The sequence below is a fragment of the Cygnus olor genome, chromosome 1 (genome assembly GCF_009769625.2).
Source record: "Cygnus olor isolate bCygOlo1 chromosome 1, bCygOlo1.pri.v2, whole genome shotgun sequence".
Classification (NCBI taxonomy): domain Eukaryota; kingdom Metazoa; phylum Chordata; class Aves; order Anseriformes; family Anatidae; genus Cygnus; species Cygnus olor.
This window is the reverse complement of record NC_049169.1, coordinates 36,526,801-36,554,419: the sequence shown is the minus strand read 5'-3', so window position 1 is coordinate 36,554,419 and position 27,619 is coordinate 36,526,801. Positions and strand designations below refer to the sequence as shown.

At 42.9% G+C, this 27,619-nt stretch overlaps 1 protein-coding gene across 1 annotated transcript in view; it reads left to right on the top strand.

The window, feature by feature from the left end:
- WIF1 (WNT inhibitory factor 1) overlaps window positions 1-22,815 on the top strand; it is a 40,096-nt gene extending 17,281 nt beyond the window's left edge. Inside the window, exons 3-10 of the mRNA XM_040552572.1 lie at window positions 4,310-4,418; window positions 7,578-7,718; window positions 11,873-11,968; window positions 13,282-13,377; window positions 14,759-14,854; window positions 19,003-19,098; window positions 19,660-19,755; window positions 22,008-22,815. Coding sequence (XP_040408506.1) covers window positions 4,310-4,418; window positions 7,578-7,718; window positions 11,873-11,968; window positions 13,282-13,377; window positions 14,759-14,854; window positions 19,003-19,098; window positions 19,660-19,755; window positions 22,008-22,129 — 852 coding nt within the window. The 3' untranslated portion in view covers window positions 22,130-22,815. The remainder of the gene's footprint in view (window positions 1-4,309; window positions 4,419-7,577; window positions 7,719-11,872; window positions 11,969-13,281; window positions 13,378-14,758; window positions 14,855-19,002; window positions 19,099-19,659; window positions 19,756-22,007) is intronic.
- The last annotated feature ends 4,804 nt before the right edge of the window (window positions 22,816-27,619 follow it).

Genomic DNA, 27,619 nt, shown 5'->3' with positions numbered 1-27,619 from the left:
TGTTAAGTGTGCCTTCCACTTTGGGGCTACCTCGTGAGGCTGCTGGCAGGTATCTTTGAGGTCACTCTGAGGTGCAAAAAAAGGTTTCCACATTCTGGGAGGGGATCAATTAGGAGGTAAGGCCAAGCTGCCTTCTCCAGCAGAAAAACAAAACCTTGTAGGCAGATGGTTTATTATCTACTGTCTAAGGAGGGATCATTATGTTGTTCATTACAGCAGTGTCTAGACTGCACTGCAATAACAAAATGTGCTGCAGACATACTCATACTCTGGCCAAACTCCTTCAATAGCCTGGTACATGCAGTACAGCTAAAGCCTTCCCCCTTTGTTGAAATTCTTCTCATTTTGCTTCATGTTTCATCTCGGAACATAGAAGACCTACTTCTCTGACCTAATGCAGTTAATATCTTGGAGAAGCAATGGTCCATGCTGTAAACACCTAACAAGCACATACATTGCCTCACTTTGTGATTTTATTTATGGCATATGCAGCTGTGAGCATCTGCTGTGTATAATCCATGCCAGAATCTTCTAGTGTGTGCATAGCCAGAAATATCCATGGATCTCGGATAAAAAGGAACTTCTTAAATGAGTTTCTTTCTTTAAATGAAGATAATTGGTGTTAGGGTATATAGAATAGAATGCTCAGCAATGATCTCTTCAAAATAATGAGAAGGAAACATGGTTAATTTCTTACATCTCCTTGCAAAGGTAACACATCTTTTTTTGTTGTTGTTAGAAAGGCTGCAGATTTCATTAGGCTATTGAGCTGTGACACACAGCAGTTTAAGCTACTCTGCTTTGCTTTAAGGTGCTGCCATTACTTCTAATCCTACATCTTTCATGTAAAATGAAGAAAACGTAAAGCACTTTCCTGTGAATGCTTTGATTAAATATGAAACAAAACCAAAGTGGGCACAACATGGCATTTAAGTGATGAGAAAACTATAAAGCAGTAGATCTTGCCCTGAAGAAGGGAGTTCTGCAGGAATTTTAAGCGTAAAACCAAACTGCCGACAGATGTTCACTACCATACTTGTTAGAGGGCTTCGTTATATTTATAACCTTTTAAATTCCTCTGATTTATAGAAAGCATCCACTTAAAGTCCATAAAAGTTAATCCTGACCATGGAATTATTTGCCTAGAATGAAATTTCCTGCCTTTGCTGAGGGCTTTGCCCCTGTGGGGAAGAGTTGCAGGGTGTCTGTGTGTGGCTACCTGCTGCCTCGTGGCACCAAGTCCCCAGACTGCTCATGCAGGGGCTGCAGGGGACTTTCCCTCAGTTTTTTTAGGGTCCCAGACAAAGTGTTCACACACAGGGAAAGAGTATGCTTCCTCAGGTGCATACTGAAGTCAAGCCAAAACCAAAAATTCTCCCACTCATGTACAGTGTGCAATTGTCAAGGATCAACACTTTATTGCAAACCCCAGTTCCTCTATCACCTCTGATAACACCACTTCTCTAAGATTTAGCTTCAGTACCGAATTTTGCCCACCAAATACCAGACACTGTACAGGCTGGCTTCAAAAACAAAGTCACGAGAATGTTTCCGTACAGGAAAATGGATTATAGATTGTGGTTTTTCCCCATTATCTCTCAAACAATATCTGAAGAAATTTTGTTTGCACTAGCAGGTCACTCACAATGACCACTTACAGTATGAATTGTGGTAGTCACTATACAGTACCCAAATGTCCGGATTTTAATTGCACAGGCCTATCTCCTCAATTAACCATCATGACTGAATTTCATGCTAGACTGAAGCATGGTAAATATTTGCTGAGAATGTGTTGTTTGCTTTTCAGTCATGATGATTAATGCAAGTTAATTGGCAATCAACTCAAATTACACCAGGACAATACTGGAGACTGGATGTGGAGATTGTGTCAAGACAGATTGCTTCCAAACTGATAGGATTTATGGCAGCCAAACCTCAGATTGGCAGGCTTGAGGAGTTAAACTACCCTCCTTCAATATGCAGCCTCTCTGATTTTGTATGGTATTTTTAAGCCAAAATTTAACCAACTCAGTCCAGCACATGTGAATTGCAAATATGCTCTGTAGCACATGGCTTCATAACTTCGAAATCGTACTAGCTGAGTCTACCTGAGGACTTGAATGTCATTTCAAGGAGCTCAGTTGTATGGACCTTTCTTCAGAAATGGTGAGAGCAGGTATCTTTCCCCAGTGCAGAGAGTGGTTTTCCTCCTGAGAAGCCTGTTGCTTGTGCAGCATCTCTTCCCATCTTTTTAACTCCTGCCTCAGGCATTAATTGCTGCTGTGCCTCTATTCTGGTTAAAAGAATTCCTTCCTTGAAAGGCAGTAAAGATTTTAACTCATGGTGCAATTGATCCCCTTTCCCACAGTGAACTTTCTTTTTGTCTTTGTCTTTAAGCAACGTTTTGACTCCAGAAAATGGAATTCCAGTTCCTTTCCTACACATCAGAGCTTTGGCTCACAGGCTGACCTGCTACAGCAGCCCAGCTAGAGTGGAAATATGGGAGTGGAGCTATTTGGTTTAGTTACCAGTTGTTGTTTACTAGAATAGTAAGAACATAATGTTTTAATATCCCAGCCTATTATGACCTGTTTTAGATATAACCAAACATCAAAGCTAACCAATGAGAAACAGACAGTACAGCATTGACTCAGTTGCTGTAGTATTCTATAGATGTGTGGAGACATATAATTATTTTTCTGAACCAAAGTTTTATTTGAAAACAAAAATGTTCACAATCTAAGACTTTATGGCTTGTTTTCATATTTTGGCATGGTATAATGTATTGGAAAAAAAAAACTTTAATTAAAAGCAGCCTTTTGAATAGCACCCCAGACTTCAATTTTCATCTCCTGTTTTACTACTTCTGTCCATGTCCCCTCTCCCTCCCACATATGCTCCATGTGTTTAACCCACCCTCAACAACTTTCATGACTTCCTTCCCTACTGTTGCTTTGTGAGTCCTCCTCTGAGGTCTCCATGCCTACACAACACCCCCTGAACACATTGTCTGGGCAGAGTGTAGTTCCTGCACGCTGTTTGGGGTCTCTTTGCTGTACCCACAGGCCGAGTGGATGTGCTGCCAGGGCTGATTGGGAATTTTATAACAATCTTTCTACTCAGCTTTGGAGAGCTTTGCTGGTGCCACCAAAGGAGCATGGTCTCTCTGACAGGGCTTCTGCTCAAGTTAGCACAGGATCACAGAAGGTCTGAGGATCACCTGAGATGAGATAATCTTGAGATAGAATAGCCTCTCTATATATGTCAGGTGCTCCAATCCCTTAATCATCGTTGTGGCTGTTCACTGGTCTCTCACCAGTAAGTCTGTGTCTTCATGTGCTATAGAAACTGGTTCTTATGAGAGAAGAACAGCCTTCTAGCTAAGGACATTGACTGCCATCTCCTAGATGAACTAACTGCCATTTGCTGGCCCAAAGTTCTCATAACATTTTGGTTTTAATCTCTCTTTACTTCACAGTCCCAGATAAAAAGCAGGTTTAACACCACTGTATACTATCAATAAATTGCTGTATGAAAATACTTTTTTGACAGCCCATGCTAAGGCTTCAGGTATTTTTCTGAGAGCAGCAGCTAAGACCTTCCATAATCCCATACATGTTTCAGGTAAATGAGAAGCCAGACGTTAGGGAAAAGGTTTGTTTCCACTTGACCTGTGCACCTGCATCTGTGCTGTAGGAATGCCCAACTCCATTAACATCTAGGGAAGCCTCAAGTGCCTTACTAAGATGCAGACACCTCAGGTGCACACAGTGTGCACATCTACACTGCAGATGCATGACACTAGGCAAGAGGAATCCCACTTTGCAGCAAATACGAAGAAAGACAGCAGGTGACTTAACAAGGAGACCAGGGTCCTGTGGAAGGAAGCACCAGGCAGGCTGTCGAGGCTCACCAGTCAGTTCCAGGGGGATTCTGCACAAAAAAAAAACAACAACAACAAAAAAAACCTTTAAGAAGTAGCCCAGTGTTCATCCTTTTTTTCTGTGTTTAGATGAACGGTGTGGGTTGTAAAAAAAAAAATGTATTCTCTGTTTAACATTAGTTTGCCATATGCATGCTATTTTCCTTGTTATCCAGGTATTGGATATTACTGTACGGTCACTTGCAATTTCTGTAATGAAAGAAAACTATGCTTAGGTAAAGAAGCAGTTGTAGAAATAATTGAAACAAATCCAGTGAATGACATAATGAAAGCATAGTATTTTTTTGCTGTAGCTTATGTGCTAAATGGTTTGTTTCCATGAATACAATTAAAATATATAATGATTTCTCATGTCTTTTGTCATAGGCTGAGTACTTCTACGAGTTCCTGTCTTTGCGCTCTTTGGATAAAGGCATAATGGCTGATCCAACTATAAATATCCCTCTGCTCGGAACAGTTCCTCATAAAGCATCAGGTTTGTGCTGTTGGTATTATAAATTTTGTTCCTGTAAAAAATATCCCACAGCCAGTGAAGTCTACATGTCTTATTTTGAACTCAAGTTTTGAATTTTATTGCTAAAGAAATGCTTGTCACAGTGCTTGATGCTGAACAGTGCGTGAGTGCCTTGCCTGACTACAGCAGCATATTTTGCCTGAGCCAAGTCACACGAAGCTTTTGTATGTAGATAAACCAGCAGAAATTTGTGCAAAACTTTTGCATAAAATTAATGTATGTGAAACTTTATTATTTAGTGGTGTTGAAAATGGACTTGAGTGAAGGGTGCTGTAATATTCATATCATAATTGCTGCAATTTAATTGATTGCAAGCCCAATAAATTTGCAAATATTGACATTGACTCTAAAAGTAATGAAGAAGTCAGGAAGACGAAGTTCATGTTAAGCATTAAGATTATTTCCATCTCCATATAAAGCAGGTGAGAAATGTGGAGGGCTGTGCACTCAGCATCCTCTAATATAAACTAGTTTCTCCTTTAATTTTTAACTATCTAGAAAGGCTAGATCAAAATGACCCCCATCTGACTGTGTTTAGGAAAACATCTAATCTACAAATGCAGGGAGGCCAGGGATGAGATCTCCCAGTTCCAGCAGAAGGTCTGGTAACCATCACGATGGGAGGTCTGATTAAAACCAAGATGGACTTACCCTGTCTGCGGTGCTGGTAGCTCAGTTCCAGGACTAATACGGGTATGTCCACAGTGCTCCCTTATGCAGACAGTGAGCAGTGCACCGCTGTACTTAGGATATATCAGCTGTGTTGAAGTCCTGTGTGGCATTATACTGCATCTGGTCTTTAACAGCAATTGATAATTGGTACATGCACAGTATTTCAAGCATGTTCAGTATTTAACAATAAGCCACTGGTGTGAAGGCTTTTTTTTATGCTGCTTGCTATCCAGCCTAAGTTAACTAAGTTGACTTAAATAAATAAATGCTATAAAAATATTGAAGCAATTTAAATTAGATTTAAATCACTCAGGTTCCTTAGACTCCTTTGAAAATCCTATCCCCAAATCCCAGGATTGCTACCTGGGTTAGGGTTGTCGAACCTAGACACACGGCACAGCATTGATATATGGTATGAGGGATGAGGAAGATGCCTTTCAGTGGGAGTTTAAAGAGCTAAGACTACTCTGCTTAGCCAAAAAAAAAGATGTTTGGGAGAAGCCTTGATTATAGCACGTAGATATCTGTTCAGTGAGAAAAGGCTGGCTGCTCATTTCACAGGGGAAAACCTATGAAGATCCAGTGGTTCAAACTGGAGTCAGCAAGTTCAAAACCAAGTCAGGCGTTTTTGATGGTGGCAGTGATTAACTCTGAACACGACACCAGTGCCATGCTGGTGCCAAGGTGGCTCCACGTGAGCTGGCATGCCTGATGCCTTCCCCGGCAGCATCTCTGCTCACCCCACAGTTAGGAATCAGTTAAATTTTCCTCACTTCTGCAAATTCTCCAGGGCAGGCAGGAGTGTAAATGTGCAAAAGGGGCAATTCTGTGGTGGGACAAAAGCACTGTGAATCACCACAGAGCTCAGTCAGGAGGGCCTTTAATGCATTTTTGTGTGCTGAGGAGTTTGGGCACTTGGAAAGTCAAAAATATGGGCACTTCCAGTCTGGGGAGTGCTGGAGGGTTTCTGACCTGTCCCCTTCAACTTCAGATGCATGACTGGTCCTTGTCCTGGGCATTTAAACCTACAGGCTGACATCATTTGCTGTCAAATCTCCAGGCAGATTGGGGGTTTGCTACTGATGCAATGAAGTCTAGGAATTGCTGTAGTGCCGTCACTAAATTTCTCCTGTGCCTTCCTCCCCACAGCAATTTGTTCAGCTAAGTCACACACATCCTCATACAAGCACAGAATTATTTCCTGCACTTGAGCTATAATGCAGTTACTACAATTTAAGAAGTTCACTGCATTAAAACTGCTTTTTATCCCCTGTAAGAGTTTTTTTTCTTACCACATGGTTACGTGCTTTTTGTAATGGTCTTTTAAAAGATCAGTGTAAAGGCACTTCAGCAATGAAATTGCTTTAAATGAAAACTGCAACAGACTTTTTAGTCCATAGGACTTACCAGAAGCAGAATGTGTTTCAGCAATAATTATTCCAAGGTATTATACCAAGGCAGAAAATAACAAAAATTGTCTGATTATTACATGCAACGTTTTTATAACAAGCAATTTAAAACAAACCAAATGTAAGGCTGTTAGCTCTACATTTTGTTCTGAAACCTCAGGCCAGCTTCAGAAGAAATGAATAAACAATTTCTATTAGCTGGATCTAATTTTTAAATGAGCTAGAAACAGCCAATTTTGAAGAAATGACACAATCATTTCATCTGAAGATTATTTGAGATCACTTGTGACCATCACAGCGGAGCATTCCAGAGCTCTGAGGTATCAGGCTTGCTTCCTCATTAAAATACTCCAGATTTACTGGCCTTAATTATTTCCTTGGACTCTTTGTAGTTTAAAAGTGTTTGAATACTTTTCCTGGAAAGGCAATCTCCAAATATTGCTACACTTAACAAGTTCTGTCATAGTGATGTTCCTCTATTCATTTTAAATACTTGCACCCACAATCTTATTTATTAAGTGCACTGTCTTGCCAGCATATTATGGAGAAAGTTTTGATTAAATAAATATTTTATTTAAATATTAATTGCAAGATCCATAACAGCAAAACATACCTAAAGCAACATTTAAAAAAAAAAAAAAAAAAAGCATGAGATCTTTTTGGAGAAGTTATGTGACAGCCCGTAAAAGTGAGGCTCAGAAGTGATCAAGGCAGCTTAGAAAATTAAATATAGGCTTCTGGCTCATTTTGGTGGCTTTGAAAATAGTATCCTTAGATACCTCCATGAGTAACTGCCCTGTCTGCAGGCAGAAGTATGTTTGCCTTAAGATCACTGTCTCTGCTGCAGACTATTGGGGTTGTGTCAGTAAAGCATCCCAGGCTGGCCTCCCGTGCTGAAGTTGTTCCAGCCCTGCAGGTGTCTGTGCACAAGGTGACTCTAAAGCTTATCTGTAAATACTTATTATCTCTAGTATTTCAATGTATGCTTTTGTAGTTATGCATGTAAATATGAATACTGTTGTTATTGTTCTCCTTTAAGTTGTCCAGGTTGGATTTCCTTGCCTCGGCAAGCAAGATGGGGTGGCTGCATTTGAAGTCAATGTGATCATAATGAACTCAGAAGGCAATATCATTCTCCAGACCCCTCAGAACGCCATCTTCTTTAAGACCTGTCAGCAAGGTAACGCTAATGAGCACATGACAAGAACTGTTAGACCAGGACACCTAACTTTCTTCTCTTTCATTCAGGATAATAATCATTCAGGATAATAATGTGGTCATGCAATGTGTAGCAGAAGCTATGAATTCCAGGCTGTTCTGGCTCTATCTGTAGGTTTGCAGCTCATTTGCATTTGCTGTTCATTTACTATGTGTTTACTAAGCTTCTTCTTACTGTGAACTACAACTCCCTTAGCAGACTGGGTTGGAGGCATTTCTCCTCCTGTTCACAGCTCATCATTTCAAGGATGTTGATAGAAATGGATCATATGAGAAGCAAATGTGAGTAAATGATTTGAAGCGTTTGGAGGAGAGTCAGTACTACGGAAAAAAAGCTGAGGCTCACATTTTCAGAAATGACACATAATTTTGAGGACTTAACTTCTGGGATCTGTAGTGGGGACACTTTTCAGTTAACACTGTTCGGTGTCATAGTTCAACATTTCTTTAAATCTGAACTTGCACATCCCAATTGAATCAAAAAAGCAAAAATAGAGAACTTTTGCAAAAGTTGGCTTACCTTCCTCTGGAGTTCAAGATGGCAACATCTTGGTTTGGGATACAACATTGTTCACCAGCTTCATCAGCAGGTTGTGTTGCTGGTCTGATATTTACAAAGTTTATGAGACATTTGAGCCAATAAGAAAATTCACTATTCTTTTATTAACACTTTACTATGTGTGTTGTTGATTTGATTTTTGTAGAATTGTTTGCATAATAAAGCATCACTCAGGGAAGGTGATGGAAGCTGGTCCTCAATATTTGCAGTCACCAAGCAAGAAACACACACAGGATGCATCGATAGAGGAAGGGCACCATGAAGCTAGTGCAGTGTTGGAAAGCAGGAAACAAGTTTAATCAGCCAATCTATGAACTATAGACAGTATGTAATAAGACTTTCTGGATTCATTTGATACATCATGAACAGCTGTAATTATCACTTTGAACTGAGGCTGTGGAAATTGAAAAAATCCATATCTAAGATCAGGCAGCTATCCCTTGCCGTGTGCAATTGTATCAAATTAACCCGTGGCAGGGCTGATGTACAAACAGTGATATTTTTATTCTTCTCCTATTAAATCTCCATTCCCAGTCCTGCACTTTCTTTCCTGAGCTCTTTTCTCTGAGATAATTGGCTGGAGTGTGGCTTCAAAGAGCAAGCAGCAGGAGCAGGAGCTGTTTATTCTTTGAAAGCTCGCTGCACCTGAATAGCCAGGCCTCTGTCTCCTTTGAAGCCTTGCTGCTGCCAATTAGCCCAGGGAAAGCAGGGGAGGGGGAGAAGAAGTGGGGAGAGGAACAGGAAGGAAAATGGGGGCTGAATGGAAGTAAAATCAATCAGACCTTGTGCACAAAGTTGTTCCCGATGTAAACACAGCACAGAACATTTCATGCCTTTTCATCGTCAGCTCAGTCCAAAGATACTGAACTTAGTAAACTTGGGAAATAGTGTTGGGGTAATCTAGTAGAGACAGCAGTTGCAGGTCTGCATTGTGGCTTGTCCTGGAAAGGCTCCAAACTCAGTGTCTTAGCAGCATTCATCTGAGCTATGGTTTCCGTGCTTTAGTTATTTTTATTATTATTACTATTCTGATACCAAAAATATATGTATATATTTCAAAATTTAGGAGTATTGCATCATAAAACTCAGGAAAGCTGAGGACAATCACTGACCCTGGGCCAGCTGAGAGGCACAAGGATGGTTTTACAAGCTGTAGAGGTGGGCAGAGGACGAGACATCTCACCCCAGCTCGTATTGGGGTAACTCCCATGGCTGCCCTCTGTCCAATGAGGTGGACACCGCAGCAGTTTGGGACAGATACTGAGAAGGACGAGGATGTTCCTACCGGTTTGTATTAGTGTAAGGGTGAGTTTCCTCCCTCTGAAAGCTGCCATTTGTGGTGAGGAGCTCAGATTCCTTCTGCCTGGGCCCCAAGTCACTGTTTCCAGTCTTTCGTGGCCAGCCAGAGGGGCCCCCACCAGAGGAAGTGAGCAGAGTGAGGCAGCAATTTTGTGGGAGAGGAGAGGCTTTGTTGTGGCTGAGAGGTGACCGCACAAAAAATTGTGTTTTCCTATTTTTCTGTTTGAAATGGTATGTATTTAAGCATGCATTTTCTGTAATGAATAGCAGCTCTGCATTTGGTACAAAGAGAGAAACATTTTCAGAAAGAGTCCTAGCATATACTGTTAGAACAAATATGATTACAAAGCCTTTACTATTATTAATACCACTGCAAACAGATTTACTTTTAAAGTAACACTTTTTTTCCCCACGTATCTATGGCCTTAGATGGAATAGTATTTTAAAATTACCCCTTTTATCCTCTCTTCTTCCTGTTTGTTTGACAGTTGCACATAGCATCCAGCCACCTGACTGATACATCAGATGTTCTTACCTTCTGTTTAGTCTCGGGGTTACCCTTCATATTCCAGTGAAGAGAGCGATATTACCTGAGTGTGGCAGAAAGTAATACTGCTCATAGCCATAGCCGGTGGATATGTCACCTGATAAATATTAGAAGGAGGCAGAACAATGCAAATTTATTTCAGTCCAGGGTTATGTTTTCCTTTGTGTTAAATAAGAGTTACGGTTTGAAGAATCTTTCTGGTCTGCAAGTGCACATTGCTGGCTCATGTTGAGTTTCTCATCAACCAGCACCCCCAGGCCCTTCTCCTCTGGGCTACCCTCAATCCATTCCTCACCCAGCCTGTATTTGTGCTTGGGATTGCCCTGGCCCAGATGCAGGGCCTTGCACTTGGCCTTGTTGAACCTCATGAGGTTTGCCCAGGCCCACCTCTCAGGCCTGCCCAGGTCCCTCTGGATGGCATCCCTTCCCTCCAGCACGTCGACCACACCACACAGCTTGGTGTCATCGGCAAATTTGCTGAGGGTGTACTCGATCCCACTCTCCATGTCACTGGCAAAGATGTTAAACAGTTAATGATGATGTTGGCAGGTGTCACCAGCTACATATGTTTACAGCACTGCTAGACCAAAAGATAAAAAAGGCATGTGCCAAAATTACAGCCAACTGCTGTCTAATGGATGATCTTGGAGTTTTGATTGAATACATTGCAGTTGAATATGTTGTAGTTGCTGTCTGAGTGTCAGTCTACCCTACCTCAGACTTTTTTGAACCTAGGCATTCTAGGCATTCATTTTGAACCTAGGCATTCGTAGTGTCATGCAGTATAGCATCCGCAGGAGAAGGTCATGCCTACTCTGCTAAAACTGCCTCGTGGCCCTGGTTCCACTGATCACAAGTGATGTGCATTTTCTAATGGCAGTAGGCAGCCTCTCCTGCCTTCCTTCTTGTCTGTGGGAGATCTGGGAAGGCATTTTTGAGGAATTGCTTTTCTGCCTGGCAGTTGTGTTTTTGTGGGGTTCCACTGGGTTCATTTTGCCTCTTGTTTGATGGACTCCAGTGTTTTCAGGATGGTGATGATACCCAGATGTATTTCTCTTCCTTGTGTAATCCAGCCAGTGTTGCTAAACGCTTTAACCAGTGTTTGATCAATAGTTGAGATGTGAATAAGAGTTGGATGATGATACAGGATCACTGTGCAGGAATGCTTTCATCTTCCTTTCTGGCCTTCTTTCATCTAGCCTTGAAGCTGACTCTTTCATTTGAAGACAGATTTCATCACTTTGCCACCTTAGGAGCAACAGATGTAGCAATTAATGCAATGCAAGTTGCAGTGCAGTCAACTTCAGGCTGCAGAATTTGAGACCAGCCCCGCATGCTAAGGGAGATCTGACCAGTAATGCAGGTCCTGCAGCAGCTGCCTGCTTCTTTCCACGTGGAGAAAATGGGGCTGGGTTGTGCAGAGCACCCACATCGCTCATTCACTTGCAGAACAGCAGAGCAATGTGCATGATCCGCCAACGAGCACATCGTGCATTTGTCTGCACACGTGATCAAACCTGCATTTGTAGATGAACACAAAGGGAAACAATTTCTCTTGAGGAAAGGCGAATCTCCACTTTGGCCAGCATTTGCCTGTCTGTCAGCAAATATTTTTATTGTTATATCAAAGGTGTATATTGGTACTAGGGAAAGTTGAGTGACAGCCGAAGTGTGAAATATCCAACTAAGATTGTCGTTATATTTTATGAAGCGGAGTGTCCAGGAGGATGCAGAAATGGAGGGTTTTGCAACGAGAGACATGTCTGTGAATGTCCAGATGGATTTTATGGGCCTCACTGCGAGAAAGGTAACTTAAAAAAATCTTCTCAACTCTCTTCTTTACAATAATCTCAACAAAACTACAGCTAGTGCACTGTAGCCACTCCTAAAAATATGAATGGCCTATTCTGAAGATTTCATATATTTTGAGTCCACATATCTAAGTGAATTACTGTTATGATCCATGTTCTAATGGAAACATTAACTGCTCAGGAAAAAAAGAAAATGTTTTCTTGCTAAGGGATTGTTTTTAACAAAAGCTGACACAATTGTTAAGGGGTCCTTAATCACAGAGAATCCATTTGGCAAAAGGATTAAATAAAATTCTTTTGCTAATAAGGACTAGCTGGAAAACAAAGCACGGGACTTTTGTTCTGCATTGGTTTATTTGGAGATAAGATCTAATTTGGAGGCAGACCGACAATGAAGTTAGGGAGATGAAGGAAAGAGTCTCCTTTTCCCATCTATTAGTGACTAATAACCCCAAGTAATATTTCCAGGAGTGAGGGGCCAGGACATTTGTGTGATTTGGTGAGGAAAGTAGCTCTTCTTTCTGTTTCTTCTTTCCTCCTCTGCCAGTGGGAGACCCTCACCAGGGTGGCCTGAGATGGAGCAACCCCCCCCTGTGGGCATCCTACTTCAATGTCGTTCTGCGCTCAGCTCCCAGATGCTCTGGCTGCATCCGAAATATTAAATACAAAGGGTCAGGGACTGTTCTCTGGCCTGGAGGCCAACTGGCATGACACAGTTTGCATTTGTGTGTTTAATAAACTCTCCTAGCTTCCAAAGCAAAAACCTCCAAACTCCTGGCTGGGAGGAACCCGTGGCTGCTGCTCGCCCCAGGGCTGTGCCCGGGCAGCCAGGGACAAAGCCATGCCAGGAACAGCACCAACAATTTCACAAGATGGATGATCCTGTGCCCCCACTTGGCCCCACGTCCAGGCACTTTTGAACTCTCTCATATGGATGCAGCCTCGCGGCATGTACCAATTGTGGGCAACCACGAAATGAAACATTGCTCCCTGACATGCCTCCCTGGAAGAGCCTCGTGGGGTGGCCATGACTGCAGAGGAGTCTTGGGAGAGTGCAGGGGCTCTGGAAGAAGTTCAGGGGGAGCATGCAGGACAGTCTGGCCAACAAACCAGGCCATGCTAGAGGCTCCCCTCCCCTAAATTAGGTAGCAGTGCTTATGCACAGGTATGGAGTGGCAGGAGGGAGGGTTCCCAGGATCCTGCCTGGGAACCCCACTAAATTGCTGACACCTCTGAGCATATCCCCTAGAGAAACAGTCCTGTCTGCAGTCACGCCAGTGATGATTCTCCTTTTCTTCCTGCTCCTCAGTGCTCTGTGCTCCTCGCTGCATGAATGGCGGGCTCTGCATCACCCCCGGCTTGTGCATCTGCCCCCCTGGCTTCTACGGCATCAACTGCGACAAAGGTAACTGCAGCCAAACCCCTGGGTGCCACCTCCTGTGGCCACTCGTTCCTCCCCGTGCTAATTTCCTTCTAGGAGTGCCTTTTGGAAAGGCAAGCAAGTGGTGAAGTAAGTTTTACAGGACATAGTTTTGTGATTCTTCCCGAGGCTGGGAGCTGCAGGAAGCACGCAGGGGCACACAATGCTTTTGCAGCTACATGTGCAGGCATCCATACCCGCCGACTGAGTGAAGGGTAATTTAGGTAATCTCTTTAGCTGACCAACTGAAAGCCATGGGACCTACCACAAAATTCACTTAGGAAAATAAGTGATCTGTATTTGAACTTTGGTTTCCTGGAGTAGAATTAGTTTTACTAATTAGTTAGTACATTAATTTGCTGCATCTAGACACAAAAAAATAATAAACAGTCTATTCATTTGTTGTTGTTGTTGTTGCACTGTGGCTCAGGGATACAAAGGAGCAATCAGTTGTTCAGAGCAGTAATTTGGAACACTGCAAGCGACCACATAGAGAAAACCAAGTGGTTTGCTGCAGAAATACCACTGACCTGCTCATGGCGGAGAAGATTGCAGAACACCACAATGCTTTTGTTGTTGCACAACTACATGAAGTAGAGAGTAAATGCAAAAGGCCCTAGTGGTCTTTCCAGCAAAATAATGGGAACATTTCTAGGCCTTGAGGAATGCTTGTACAAACTGCTGGAGTCAAAATCCTTCTGACTTCTATGTAGTTCTTTATGAGACCTTTACTGTATTTTGAAAATGTTTCGAAAGTGCACTGCAATGAAATGCTCCCAATGTCTTGAAGGAAGTTTAACTGCGAGATTAATGTGAATCCCAGACGTTTGATGAAAAGTCACATCCAACACAATGTAAGTAATTTAGCAAGTGAGAGGGACAGCATTTGTATCTATGTCACCACACAGCAAAAACTTATAAAGGTTTCTTTCTAGCTAAACCTCAAATCTCCCATGGCATTAATTAAGAGCTGTGGTGAAGTGTCTTCTTGGGGAAGTAACTTCCAGTCCTAGATTGTGCTCTTTATACCACACATGGCCAGTTTCAATAGTGATAATGACTTGATCCTTCAGTGAGCTCCACACGTGAGGATTGATGAAGATGTAACACAACCTGTCCTTGGGAATCTCATTGCTGTATTGTTCATTTGTTTGTCTCTTTCTATGGACTTGTGTGTGTCCGTGTAAAATATTATGTAGAAAAAATTCAACTTCAGTCTTTCTTTGTAAACCAGGTGAAAAGGTTTTAATGCAACTTTTTGAAACCTACTCAATGTTTATTTAGGGTGAGCAGCAGAAAAGATTAAAGGCAAGTCAGACTGAGTTCACATTAGTGATTTAGTTCATTCCTGTTTTATTTGTTTCAGCAAACTGTACAACAACCTGTTTCAACGGAGGAACGTGCTTCTATCTGGGAAAATGCATTTGTCCTTCAGGATTTGAAGGAGACCAATGTGAAATTAGTGAGTAGCATCTCCGTGTGCTTGATTTCCCTTACATCAACTTATTCTGTCATCAGTGTCTAAATCACTGAGCGTGACCTGCCTCTGCTGGTTGGGACCCCCAGAGAGCCAGGTGCCTCCAAGTGAGATCCTTACAAATAAGTTTGACTCGCTGCTAGGCTGCCTCACCCCCTACCTTGTTCTGGTTTCACTAGTAACTGGGCTTGGTAACTACCTTGAAGGCATAGGTATGCAAGCACTACACTGTGGCAGACTGATGCACCGCTGCTCCAAGTCCATGCGGGGCAGCTGTTTTCAAAAGTTGCAGCAATTCGCACTTGTGCACAGCAGATTAGGTTTAGGCCCATGCCTCTAAAAGGGCTGCTATAAACTGGGAGTGGATGGGTTTGTGGTAAAGGGAGGACTGAACCGTAAGAGCTGAGAGCTTTCACTTAATGTATTAAGTTGCATTCACATGGCAACTTGAAAATCTGCATCGCAAACATCAAAAGACTTGATATTTTCAGAAGTTTAGCATCAAAGCAATTGAAAATATTTTAGCTCATGGCTGATCTAAGTGTGCTGTGTAAAGCTGGGGGTGGAGATGTGGCCAGACTGGAACAGACCTGGGAGGTCAGCTGTCAGTCATTTGATCTTGCTAAAAGAAGAGTTTTCTCACAGCTCTGTTAAATTGGATTAATCCTATAGTTCCCCACACTTGAATGGAGTATGAGCATTTGGGTTTTGGGAACATACACCCACATTGTTCTTTCTGGGCTTAAAGCTTCTACCAGGACACTGTGTGTGGAGCCTCCCTACCTTTCTGTTGTATATAATCCCACTGACTTTCAAAGAGCCATCACAGGAGCACAGAGAGCAGCATTTGACCTGGGATGTGTACGAGGTAATTCCTTCGTATGCATCAGTAGAGACAGGCTCTCTCACAGTGACGAAGTGCCTAGCAGCACAGACTTGGAAACACATGGGAATAAGCTCTAACATGCTGTCAGCCATTACAGGACAATACATTAATTACTGTGCAAAGGAAGGACACAGATACCTTAGGACCAACATTTTGCACAGTATTTAAGTGTAGATAAAAGGTAGATGTATGCAAATGTTTCACCATATTTCTATGCATTGCAAGACATTTTGCAACTCATTCTTACCTAATCAAAATCTGAGCCAAACAGAAGCAGTAAAGCTGTATTGTTACAAAATTATTAATGAAGATGGCCCTTTGACATAAATTCAGAGCAGGTGTCACCAAGAACAACAGAGTGAGTTTCTACTGAATTTACCTTTGTTTATATCAAGTTCAAATTTGACACTGACAGAATGTCATTTCTTCCTTCTTTCCCCAGAAAGTCAACTGTCTTGATACTTCTCAGATAAGGAGTAAGGCTTGGTTCAAAGTTCAAGAAGTAGGTTATATTATGCCAGTGTTGTTGGTTATTGGGGTTGGCCAGGATTCTTAGAACTGATATTGCAGAGTATATAATGAAGGGCACTCCATTTAAGTGGTCTGTCCCAGGGGTTCTAAAGCTCATCATTGCCTACTGCTGCTTGGAACAGGTGCAATTGACTTTGGCTTCCTGCAAAGGCTTACCTGTGCAAATTCAATTAAATTAATTAAAATACAAGCAGTAAACTAGATCCTGTACAAAAGAAAGAAAAATGTTCAGGCTCAGAGGATGCTCAGAGCTAAACTGGAAATCTTTTGATGAGAGCAAGTAAAGCACTGCTCTTGCCTTGGCTTTTGTAAAGCTGGACAGCAATTGTTTGTATGTGATGGATGGCTGCTACCACCTCTGGGCACTGCCCCAGCACCAGCACAACAGTGGAGGACTGCAAGAAATGCTAGATGAGGCTTAAAAACATCAGAGGGGAAACACAACTCTTTCTGTTTTCTTAGATCCAGGGCCAGCTACATTCAGTCATGGGGGTCTTGAAATAACAAGGGGAGAAAACTTTTCAACAGGCAGAAAGCCACCTTCAGAAAACTGAGAAGTTTTTTCTTCTTTTTTTTTCCTTTTTTTTTTTTTCTTCTTCCCAGTGTTGTTTAAAGATTTTGAGTGCTTGTCTGATAGTTGAATCACTCTCCAGGAGTCTTGGGAAATTTACTGGGCCCAGCCTACCATACTAGCAAGCATTCACAGTCTTCCAGACTTTTTCTCTAGCTATAGCTGTGCATTGTCTCTAATTAGTGTTGCAGTTTGAGAAAGGAAAGTTTTATTTTGTTTTGGATTCCTCCTCCATTTGTCACCAACTGTTTTGTTGCTTTTCATTTCTCAGTTAATAGCAGAGAGTTTCCTCCATTCTGTGAAAATATTTTATTCTGAATTTAACTGAGCTGTGCTGAGTCAAATGCTTGCCTAATGCATCCCTGTGGAAGACTGTGCCTTGACCCACGTTCTCCAGATTTACTTCAAGAACTAGGAAAATTCCTGGATTTCCTTAGCATTGCTCCTTTCAGTCATTACTCCAGATCCAATTGCCTACAAAGCAGAAGGCCCACAGGTTCCCTCTCCAGAAGTTTCTGCAAGGAAATTGTGCTTTTGCAGAAACTCTCCTTAGCACTGTTCGTTCCTCTGACTGGTTATAAACTTGTTTTGGGGCTATTAAAAAAATTATGCACATCAGGAACAAATGATTCTTTTATACTGACGATGCACACATGCATCACAGAAGTCTGGTGGGGTTGAGAGCCCAGCAGGCACTCCTTGGGGTGTTTAGTTCCCAAGGGGGCAGTCTGTGATCATGAGATGAGTGCATTTCCTGAAGTTTTCAGCACAGCATACCAGCAGTGGAAAGAAGGAGTGCTGGTGCTCAGATTATCATGCGCAAGTCTCTGTCACTATCCTAAGAAAAAGGAAAAAGGAAAAGAGGGAAGAGAAGAGAAAGGGAAGGAGGGAGAGGGGAAAGGAGGGGAGGGAAGGAGAAGGGAAGTGATGGGAAAGGGAGGGGAGGAGAAGGAAGAAGAGGGGAAGGGAAGGGAAGGGAAGGGAAGGGAAGGGAAGGGAAGGGAAGGGAAGGGAAGGGAAGGGAAGGGAAGGGAAGGGAAGGGAAGGGAAGGGAAGGGAAGGGAAGGGAAGGGAAGGGAAGGGAAGGGAAGGGAAGGGAAGGGAAGGGAAGGGAAGGGAAGGGAAGGGAAGGGAAGGGAAGGGAAGGGAAGGGAGTTTGCTGCCCCAGGTTCCAGCTTTTGTTTGCTCACAAACTCAGGTAAATATTAGTGCTAAATCTTAGAGATTTAATTAGGTAAATAATACAGACAAATTCTAACAAGGGACTGAAAACCTGGTGATCAAGGACTTCATGTTAAGTGTGAGGAAGGCCCTTGGAGGCTTCTTGGCATGAATCAGGCCCAGCAGAACTTGCATGTGGCTCTGCTCCATCAGCATGGATCTCTTCCATCCTGGGTGAGTCAGGGCCAAGCAAACCATCATACATAGTCAGACCCAGCTTCTTCCTTTGCAATGTATGAATGTGAGGGAAAGTAATTTCCGGACCAAAAGCCTTGAAAAATGTCTGCCAATCCTAATTACTGTCACCAAAGATGATCTGTTCTTTGCAAACAGGAAAGAAGGGCATGTTTTTGTAATGAGCCTTTAGTTTCTGAGCTGTGGCATGGAACATTCCTCACGGCACCACCCACAGTATCGTGGTCCTCCACAGTCTCTTGTCACAAGCTGCCAGGCCCAGATGATATACTTATTTTCTGCAAGTGGCTGCCATACCTGACAGTTTCTGAGCTTCACATTGCTTAAAATCTCTCTCCTACACAGCCAGAGTTTCTTCTGGATTCCACACTTTGCAACTACCAAGGGGAACCTCCTCACCCATGGAGGGTGATGAGAGCAGGAGGTGACACTGACCAGTGGCATGGGGACACAGCAGAGTCCAAGTGGTTCAAGTCTGGGTGAACACTGCTTGGACACATGGACTTTGGCCATGCACCCTTTTTGTCCTATTTTCAAAGCAGAAGAATGCATGTAAATGGGGAGCAAAGACTTGCAGAGGAGTCCTCCTGCCGGATCTGCAGTGTAAGATCACACACCAGAGCCTGATGAGTTTTTTGGGTACAAGGGAGGCCTCTCAGACAGCCATCAGGAGTACAGGGGGACTCTTCTGGGGGGTAAGTCCCTTGTTTTCGTGTTTTCAATTTCTAGGTAAATGCCATCAGCCCTGTCGAAATGGAGGTAAATGTACTGGTAAGAATAAATGCAAGTGCTCCAAAGGCTACCAAGGAGACCTCTGTTCAAAGCGTAAGTACCACAGCACTCGGTCAGTCCTTGTTGGAGTATCGAGCTCACACAGGACCTCTTCCATGATAGCAGCACTAGCTGCTTGTTGTCAAAGTATTTCAGGTTAATTGACTTCCTGGACATACAGGGTACACCAGGCTTCGGGGAATTATGAAACCAGACACGTTTTTACAAAAGCCCCCGCAGCAGTCTGGTCTGCATTCTGGGCTCCTATAAACCAGCAACGTGTCAGTGTAGCAATAACAGATGTTCCTAGAGAAACGCTTAATGAAACGCCGGGATGTTGCAACATTAAAACCTGACAGGAGCACTCTGCTGGCCGCCTGTGAGCATGGTGCTGGGCCAGTGTCCTGTCCCACCCACGATGGCAAGGGCCTGCTGGGCCTCTGGGCTTGCTTCTCCCTGCCAGTGTCCAGGCTGGAGCTGCTGCTGCCATGGTGGGGTGAGCTGCCCCCATGCCTTCTCTGTGGGGACCCCCGCCGATGCCAAGGCCTGCAGCATGTTGTTGGGAGCACGGGGGAACCATGTCGCCAAGTCCAACATGTGCCCACTCTGTTACAGCTGTCTGCGAGCCCGGCTGTGGGCTGTATGGGACCTGCATTGAACCCAACAAGTGCCAGTGCAAGGAAGGCTGGCATGGGAGGCACTGCAATAAAAGTAAGTGACAACCAGCCCCCCGAGTCCATGCAGGGGCTGCTTATAGATGCCACACAAAAATGGCGGCTTCCAGAGCCTTTCCACCATCATCAATAACACCACCCTCCCCTTTTCTCTTCATCTTTAATCCCAACAATAAAACAGAGATTTTCAATTCTCCATAATGCTAACTACTTTAAAAAAACACACTCAGAACAGTTTAAAATTGTTTTACAAAGCTGGCCCTTCCTTTCTTTCTGTATCAGAAGGTCTAGAGCCTGGTGTCAGCCAGGCCTCTGCGTGACCTCCTGTGTCTTCCACCTGTGGTGCAGGGTGGGTTGGAAGTCCCTCAGTACTCCTCAGTAAAGCCAGATGGCTTTAAAGCATCAGACAGGCATTTTTATGCATACAGCTCCATCAGGTCTTAAAGCCCATTTAAACTTACAAAAAAATTAAGTGTTCTTTAGAAACCTGGGGGAAAATTTTTAGGCTTTTGCAAAAACTATGCTTACCATCTTTCATGTTTTCTTCTACACTTCCCCATTCGTGCTCCACAGACTCTGAAATATATTGTCTCAAAGCAAGGTTGAAGTCCTTAAAATCAATTTCTGTTGTGCTTATTTGATATCTAATGGGGCAACTGATCATTTCATTGGATTTAAGACAGCACTATAAAATTGTTTGAAATATAGTTGGATATATCCAGTAACAAACTCAGACTTAATTTTATATTTGATATGCAATAGGGCTTTATAAGCAAATCTTCAAGAGACATTCCATACATTTTCCGATGAGGGATTAACATTTATCTTAAGCACTGTTGGCAAACTATTCACATTTAATGTATTCAGTAGTAATGATAAAAAACTTTGCAATATTTTGCAGCTATAAAATGCACCATCTAGGCGTAAGAAATGTAAATCTTACATGGCAGCATCAACAGAATGATCTTTTTTATTAAACGCTGTTGATGCCTGTGATGTGTATCGTGTTAAAATGTATCAGAATATATGTAGTTGTTTCAGTAAAATTGAGTATTAACTAACTGAAATGAATTATGCCATGAAAATTACATTTGGGGAGTCTGTTTTTCTGCTGTTAGCTAGTAGGCCTGTATTTAATTATTTATGTCATTCTCTGAAGGAGGAATACCATCAGTATAAGTTATGGTTAGAAAAAAGGTTACATGGAAATCAATACAGACTTCAATTCATAAGTTCAATATACACTTTTTCTTCCTGTAATACTATTGTTATAAAGAACTGAGATAGCAAGTGAAAAAATTATGTACTAGGAATGAACAGCACCAAAGAAGTAATTGTCTGTGAACCAAAAACAAAATACAGAGCTCCACTGCACTATTAGGAAGATTCAGTAGTTGCACATTATTGCTAGCTCCGAGGTTTTAAAACCTTCATTACATGGAGTTTGGGCACAGACCTCCGGCATTTAGCACTGCAAAACTCTCTGTATTCAGCAAAGACACTGAAAATAGACCATCAGGGTAAAATTTACCTCCATTTTAAGTACCTATGTAAGGCTTAAAGGGCACATTCAATTCTCTGTGGGACGGCAGTTCACATGGGGATTAACATCACGGTTTAGAAGGACCATCTTAAAAAGTTCCTGTTTATATCAAATGAATGGCTGCTCAGTGAAGCTATTTTCTTAAAGAGAAGTGGTTAAGAAAACTGAACCTGGGACTCAGGATTTCATAGTCATTTATACAAGCTTTACCAAGTGAGATGAGTAAATGACACTATGAATAATGACAACAGGATACTTTGAATTCCATATTTATTGTTTGTTTTTACTTTCAACATAAACCAGCTCTGCTAAGCCTGTTTCAGACTACTTTCTTCCCCCTAGGTGCTTACTGTTGCTGCTGTTCTTTCTTTTTGTGTCCTGCTATAAGACAAAGCAAAGCTCACATGCCTAATGCAGGTTGAACCCAGAGCGATGCTCAAGGTGACCCGTAGTGCTTGCTGGGGCTCATGGCTGATGTACACACTGCTGCGGTCTGTGCAGGTGTGAACCTGTGGCCGGCTGACAGCCTGAGAGGGCTGATGGTCCTGGTCTTTTGGGGTTAAGCCTGCCCGACAACATCCTGTGCTTTCCAGGGCCAGGGAGAGGATGGGGAAGGGACCGCATGGGTGTGAGATGCAACAGGAGTCGTTCTTCAAGCAGGGGGACCATTTCCACTTCAAATATTAGCAGCGCATCATGAGGCTGCCTCTGTGGTTTCTTTTCTCTTGAGCTGGGTAATTTTCCAGGGTATGGAGCCAGCGGTCTGAGCGCCCTGAGGCCGGCCGGCACCAAGCAGAGGCAGCACACGCCTTCACCCAAAAAGGCGGAGGAGAGGCACGCTCCACCCGAATCCAATTATATCTGGTGAACTCCAACATCTGAAATGGTTCGTGTTACACAAAGTTCATAGCCTTCATTAACCTTTCATGGATGGGATGTTAAAACGCTGTTCACTACAGTTAAGATTACTGGCTGGAATTTTATTAGCTTCATTATAAACCACTGAGCTGATATTTACTGCTCTTTTTAAGTTTTATAAATACTTCTATAGCATGATTATATAGGCTTCTTCTGTCAGTGCTTTGGATGGTGTTTTGTACTATACTTTGGTTATGTTTAAATTGCATTTGTTTTTATTATATACCTGCAATATAACATTTTCCAAAAATTAAGTAACAATATTCAAGCAGAAAACCTCCTAGACGCTAACCTGAATCATTTCAGTGACTGCAGATTTAGCTTGCCTAAGTCAAAGGAAAGTTGCCTTTTACATTTTTGCTATTATGTATTTAGACTTTTCCCTAAGAAAAATAAATAAATGTTACCTAATTTAAAAACTGAACTACTCAATTCAGCATTATTTTTGGCCTTACAGTTTTGCAAAGTGTTGTGTATTAAAAATACACTGCGGCAGTGCCATGTAAGCAATATAATATATTTAAAACAAAATAGAACTATAATGTATGAACTTTTTGCATTGGCTTGAAGCAATATAATATATTGTAAACAAAACAGCTCTTATGTAATAAACTTTTTTATACTGACAGTTATGTATAATATAAAGATGCTGCTGTAGTTTTTCAAGTACTGCTCTGCGGGGCCTGCTCCAGTCTCATCAGCACTGGTTTGGGATAATGGCTTCCCCAGAGGACTCTCATAAACCAGGCATGGACTGGTTTCCCCGTCCCCTCTTCCCTGCTGCTGGTTTTACTGCACCAGTCTCAATGGCAGTGCTGTTGGGCGCTGGCATTGGGCATTGCACATCCAGAAGAGCCATGTTTTGGCCTGGTTGTGTCCTTGTTTGAGGCTCTCAAGCAGAGTCTCAGATGTGGAGACTCAGTTTTCACTTGCTCTATAGGCTTCCTTTCAAGTGCTGCCTTGGAAAGGCAGAAAAGGAGGAAATTGTCCATCCCCGGTGATGTTTGCTATCCCAGGGTGATGCTCTCATGTTGTGGTATGCTCAGTCTCCGTAAGGTCTGGGTGCTCCATCCTGTGACAGACACAGGCCATTTGTAGTGTGATGTGGACAGAGGGCAATGCAGATGGTACTTTCCATGCTGAAGAACAACATTCATTCAACAAATAAATATTGACCCTTGCTATACTGCAGTTCTGGGAGCCTTATTGTCTGGGAGGAACATGAATAAAGAAATACACAGAATTTTGGGCACAAAATCAATCTTAATGAGTGAAAGGTTTTGAGATACAAAGGGAAAAGACCAGTTTATTAGCCTGATCTTGCTGGTCTTATTTAAGCAATGGGCCCACCGGCCAATGCAAAGGACATGCTTTGGCCCGAGAGGAAGGTCAGCTCTCTGAGGGGCCGTTCTTACACAGCCTTCCTGTGTTGTGGCTGCAGATGTGACCCTACGAGCCTGGTCCCACAGGAGAACACCCCTCGGTGCCCTCTGGGTCCAGTTCAGGGAGAAACATGAGTGGGGAAGCTCTGGTTTGCAGCAGAAGGAGCTTCCCTGGCGTAGATGTGTGGCTGTTATGGCTGGTGGACCCCAAAGCCATGACCTCCAGCCCAACCCTGGACCTGTGCCTCCCACAGGACCCTCGGCACCTCTCCGGCCTGCCAGGGGCTGGCTGGGGCACGGGGTGCTTGGGTGACATTGCTGTGCTGTGGAGGGGCTTGAGGAGCAAACCTCAGTCCCCAGAGCACCCCCCTCTTCTCTTACCTCTGCCCTTGCAGCCTGTGGACCTCTCCTCACCACATCAGCTCTCCTTTGGAAAGGATCATTGGCTGTATCTGCAGGCAAGAGGGCAAAACACCAGGCACTGGTGTGACCAGGGCTTCTCCTGCAGGGCAGGAGAGGAGCCCAGCTGCTGCCCTAAGTCAGTGCTCTCCCAAAAGCTCCCTCTTAGAGTCCTAAGAAAGTAAAAGACGGGGAGCCTGAGGCACAGGAGAAGACACTTGGGTGATGAAAACCAGGGAAGAAGAAAATAAAAAAGGAAATATTTTGGGGGGCGAAAATGATTTTTTTTTAAATGAAAAGCAATGTAAGAAAGAGATTAATACTAGGATGAGGTTAAATGTGCAACCACCATCCACTACATGGGACAAGTGACTCCTCTGGGTCCAGTGATGTTTCCATGAAGAGAAGTTATCTTGAAATACAAGTCTGGTTCAGCTGAGTGTCCAACACACTGGTAAACAAACAAACACTTGCAAGGCATGTCTGTTTTTAATCCGCTTCGTTCTTCCTCACGCTGGTGTATTTATCCTCATGTTTGCAAATTCAACGATTTATTAAAGGACTGAATGATTTGTCCTGAACAGAAAACATGCCTACTGCTCTGTGCTTCCAGGGGTGCTCCAGGAGCTGTCTGTAAATTCAGAAGTCACATTTTCCAGCTTTTTGCTCTTCGTGAGACAAAGATTGGCTGAAGAGATCGGTCACACATGGCAGGAAAAAATGCAGAAATTTCTGACTTAGGATTCATCAGAAATTTTGGCTGAACTTTTCCTGATCCCGTCAATTTCTTAGAAAGCGCTTCTTTAAAAATAACAAGTGTATTCTTTGAAACTGAATAATTTGTTTTGTTATTTGCTCCAGAGACACTAAGTGCTGTTGCTTTGTTTTTCTATTTTCACCACTGATTTTGGGAAAGACCATTACTCAAATGTAGAATATGGTCAGAAATGTTACAAAAAGAAAAAAATGATCCTCAAAGATTCCCAGTGCGTGTGCACTGTAACACAACTATTTTTCTTAAATTACATCAACTTCCCACGCAGAAATTTTCTACCATAATCATTGATCATGATTCGACCAGCAGTACCTTCTCCAGCTCTCAACTGCACCAGCACCATTTCCTCAGAGGATGTTTTCAGGTGCAGCAACGCAACAGCAGCTAGTTAAACAAACAAACAAACAAACAAAAAGCCTGTCAAGTAAATGAGTCCCAGTTGCAGTTGATCCATTGTTGCAGCTCTGACAGGGTGGTTGCATGAAATCCCTGCGTGGCTCCCAGGGCCAAGTTTCCACTGGAGCTCTGCTCCTTGCTTGCCCCATGGTGCCATGCAAACTCTTGTATGCTCTTAAACAGGTGCTTATCACAGCAGAAAGTGGAGAGGAAAGATACCTGTCTTTGTTAAGAGAGTTTAGAAAGGTGTGTAGCCAAACCCGAAGCCAGGTGCTCTACTCCTTCAGGTTACTTTCTGAAGCACAGAGAGCAGCAGGGCAGGGGAACAGCGGGGTTTGGAAAAGGCTTGCCTGCAGAGCTGAGCAGATTTACTGCTTACCTGTGACTTTCTATAGTTCACAACATCCACATGATATTAATTCAAATGAAGCATCACAATTTAAAGTTTTTATATATTTTTAAAGCACTCTATCTTTTTGAATTAAAGCAACGTATTCTGTTATTTATACTAATTGCAGAAAGTGTATCTTAATCCCTTTCCAGATAACCCATCAGAAGACACGAACAGCCTTGTTGCACAAATCTTTCCATGGAAATGTGAATGTTTCACAGGGTTTAACACGCATACCATGTCTGGCCAAGCCACAGCTCATGGGCAGTTTAGATGCTTATGAAAAACATCCTTATAAATCCCTTCTAACACTTGCTTTCCTGGTGTATCTTTGGAGGATTTTATCCCTGAACAGAGAGGCCAGCTCATACTGTGTTGGAAGTACAGTTGAAATGCTGACCTAGTTTGACACTTTCTTCCCTCCAAAATTATCGATGTTTCAGATATCATTGGCTAAACTGATTCATCTGGCAATATGGTGTGAGGGTTTTCCAGGTGATTGTTGTTATTGTTGTTTTTTCCCTTTTCTGGGTTTCTTTGAGATCAGTGGGAGCAAGAACTTCCCAGTGCCCTATGGAGTCCCACAGCACCCCCAGGTGAGGTGGGTGCGCTGATGCTCTGGAAGCAAACGCGGCTTTGTTGCCACCAAAGAGCTGAAACTGGGATCACCATAAACCTTGTGGGCCTCTATAGCTGTGCCTGGACATCTTTACAATGCATTATTTATTAATACCAAACATTTGATTTAGGTTTCCTCACTCTACTACTCCTTTTTTTTTTTTTTTTTGAGTTAAATCTCAGTAACTTCAAGTAAATAACAGGAACAAAAGTCAGATTGACCCGAGGTAACAGAAAATCCACCAGAACTGCATATGCTCAGAAGTCCCCACTCCTGCCTGTTAGGAGAAGCCACTTGGTACTGCAGTGACACTGCCTTTGACTGCACTTTTCCCCAGCAGTACCATGGTACTGCAGCAGCTTTGAGCACCTCGTGGACCACCCACAAGCAGAGAGAGCAGCAACCATGTGGCCAGCAGAATGCCTTGAATGTGGCGTTTCCTTGGCGATTTAGGGGACAATAAGAAAATAGTTTGTTGGTTTGTATTTTGACTGCAATAGGTTTTGATCGCTCAGACGAGTCTGTTCTGCTTGAGAGAGACCAGCCTTCTCTGAAGCAAATGAGTCACACAATCACGTAAATCAAATGGCTGAGCTGCTGAGTGCAGAAAGTACCTGAAAAGAGACAGGAGGGTAGTTAAATATTTAGATTCTTCTTCACTTTTTAAGTGGATTTGACGTGTCCTCATGTAACAGCTCCGGCTATGCTGCAGTACTCTCAGATCCATTGCGAAGGTTGTTCTGGAAGAGTTTAAGATAAAAGACCTGCTGCATGCCACATCTTGATGGAAAGAGGAATGTGAAATCCCACATTTCTGTTTAACTCTGCAATCGTCTCCTAGAAAAAAAAATAAGTAAATAAATAAATAAGTTTTTGTATGCGTCCCCTCCAGCTTCCCAGAAAATAGAGATTACAAGGAAAAAAGTGGCTAATTGAGAGATATGCATTGTCCATCTTACTTAGCTCAACAAGTAAGGTCCCTAAAAGATAATGAATGTCCCTTTGAAAAAGGGGAAGGAGGGGTTCTTTTCAAAACCTTGCAAGCTAATTATATATATTAATTATAACCTTCTCTGTTATTAATGCCACCTTCCTATCCACTGTGTAACACTCCACTGAGGCTTTCTCCTCTTATAAAAAGAGAATACAACAGTGTTACTTCAATTTTGCTGTGAAGCTGGAGTGTAGCTATAAAGCTGCTGCCTCGTTGCTTTGGATCTGACAGCACAGCTGCACGGCACAAACCTGACTTGGCTCTTTTATGGGATGTATTTGGAGCCTAGAAGTGACTTCTGCTGAATGCATGAACATTTGTTTGACTTGCAAGCCGTTCTGGGACTGCTGTGTTGGCCACTGTCCTTGAGCTCATCCCAGATCCTTGAGCTGTGCGATCCTGCCCGCTTTCCCCAGCTTAACAGAGCTCTCCCAGCTGAGCTACCCATCAAAGCAGCAGCAGTGGTGATCTGACAGTGGCTCTC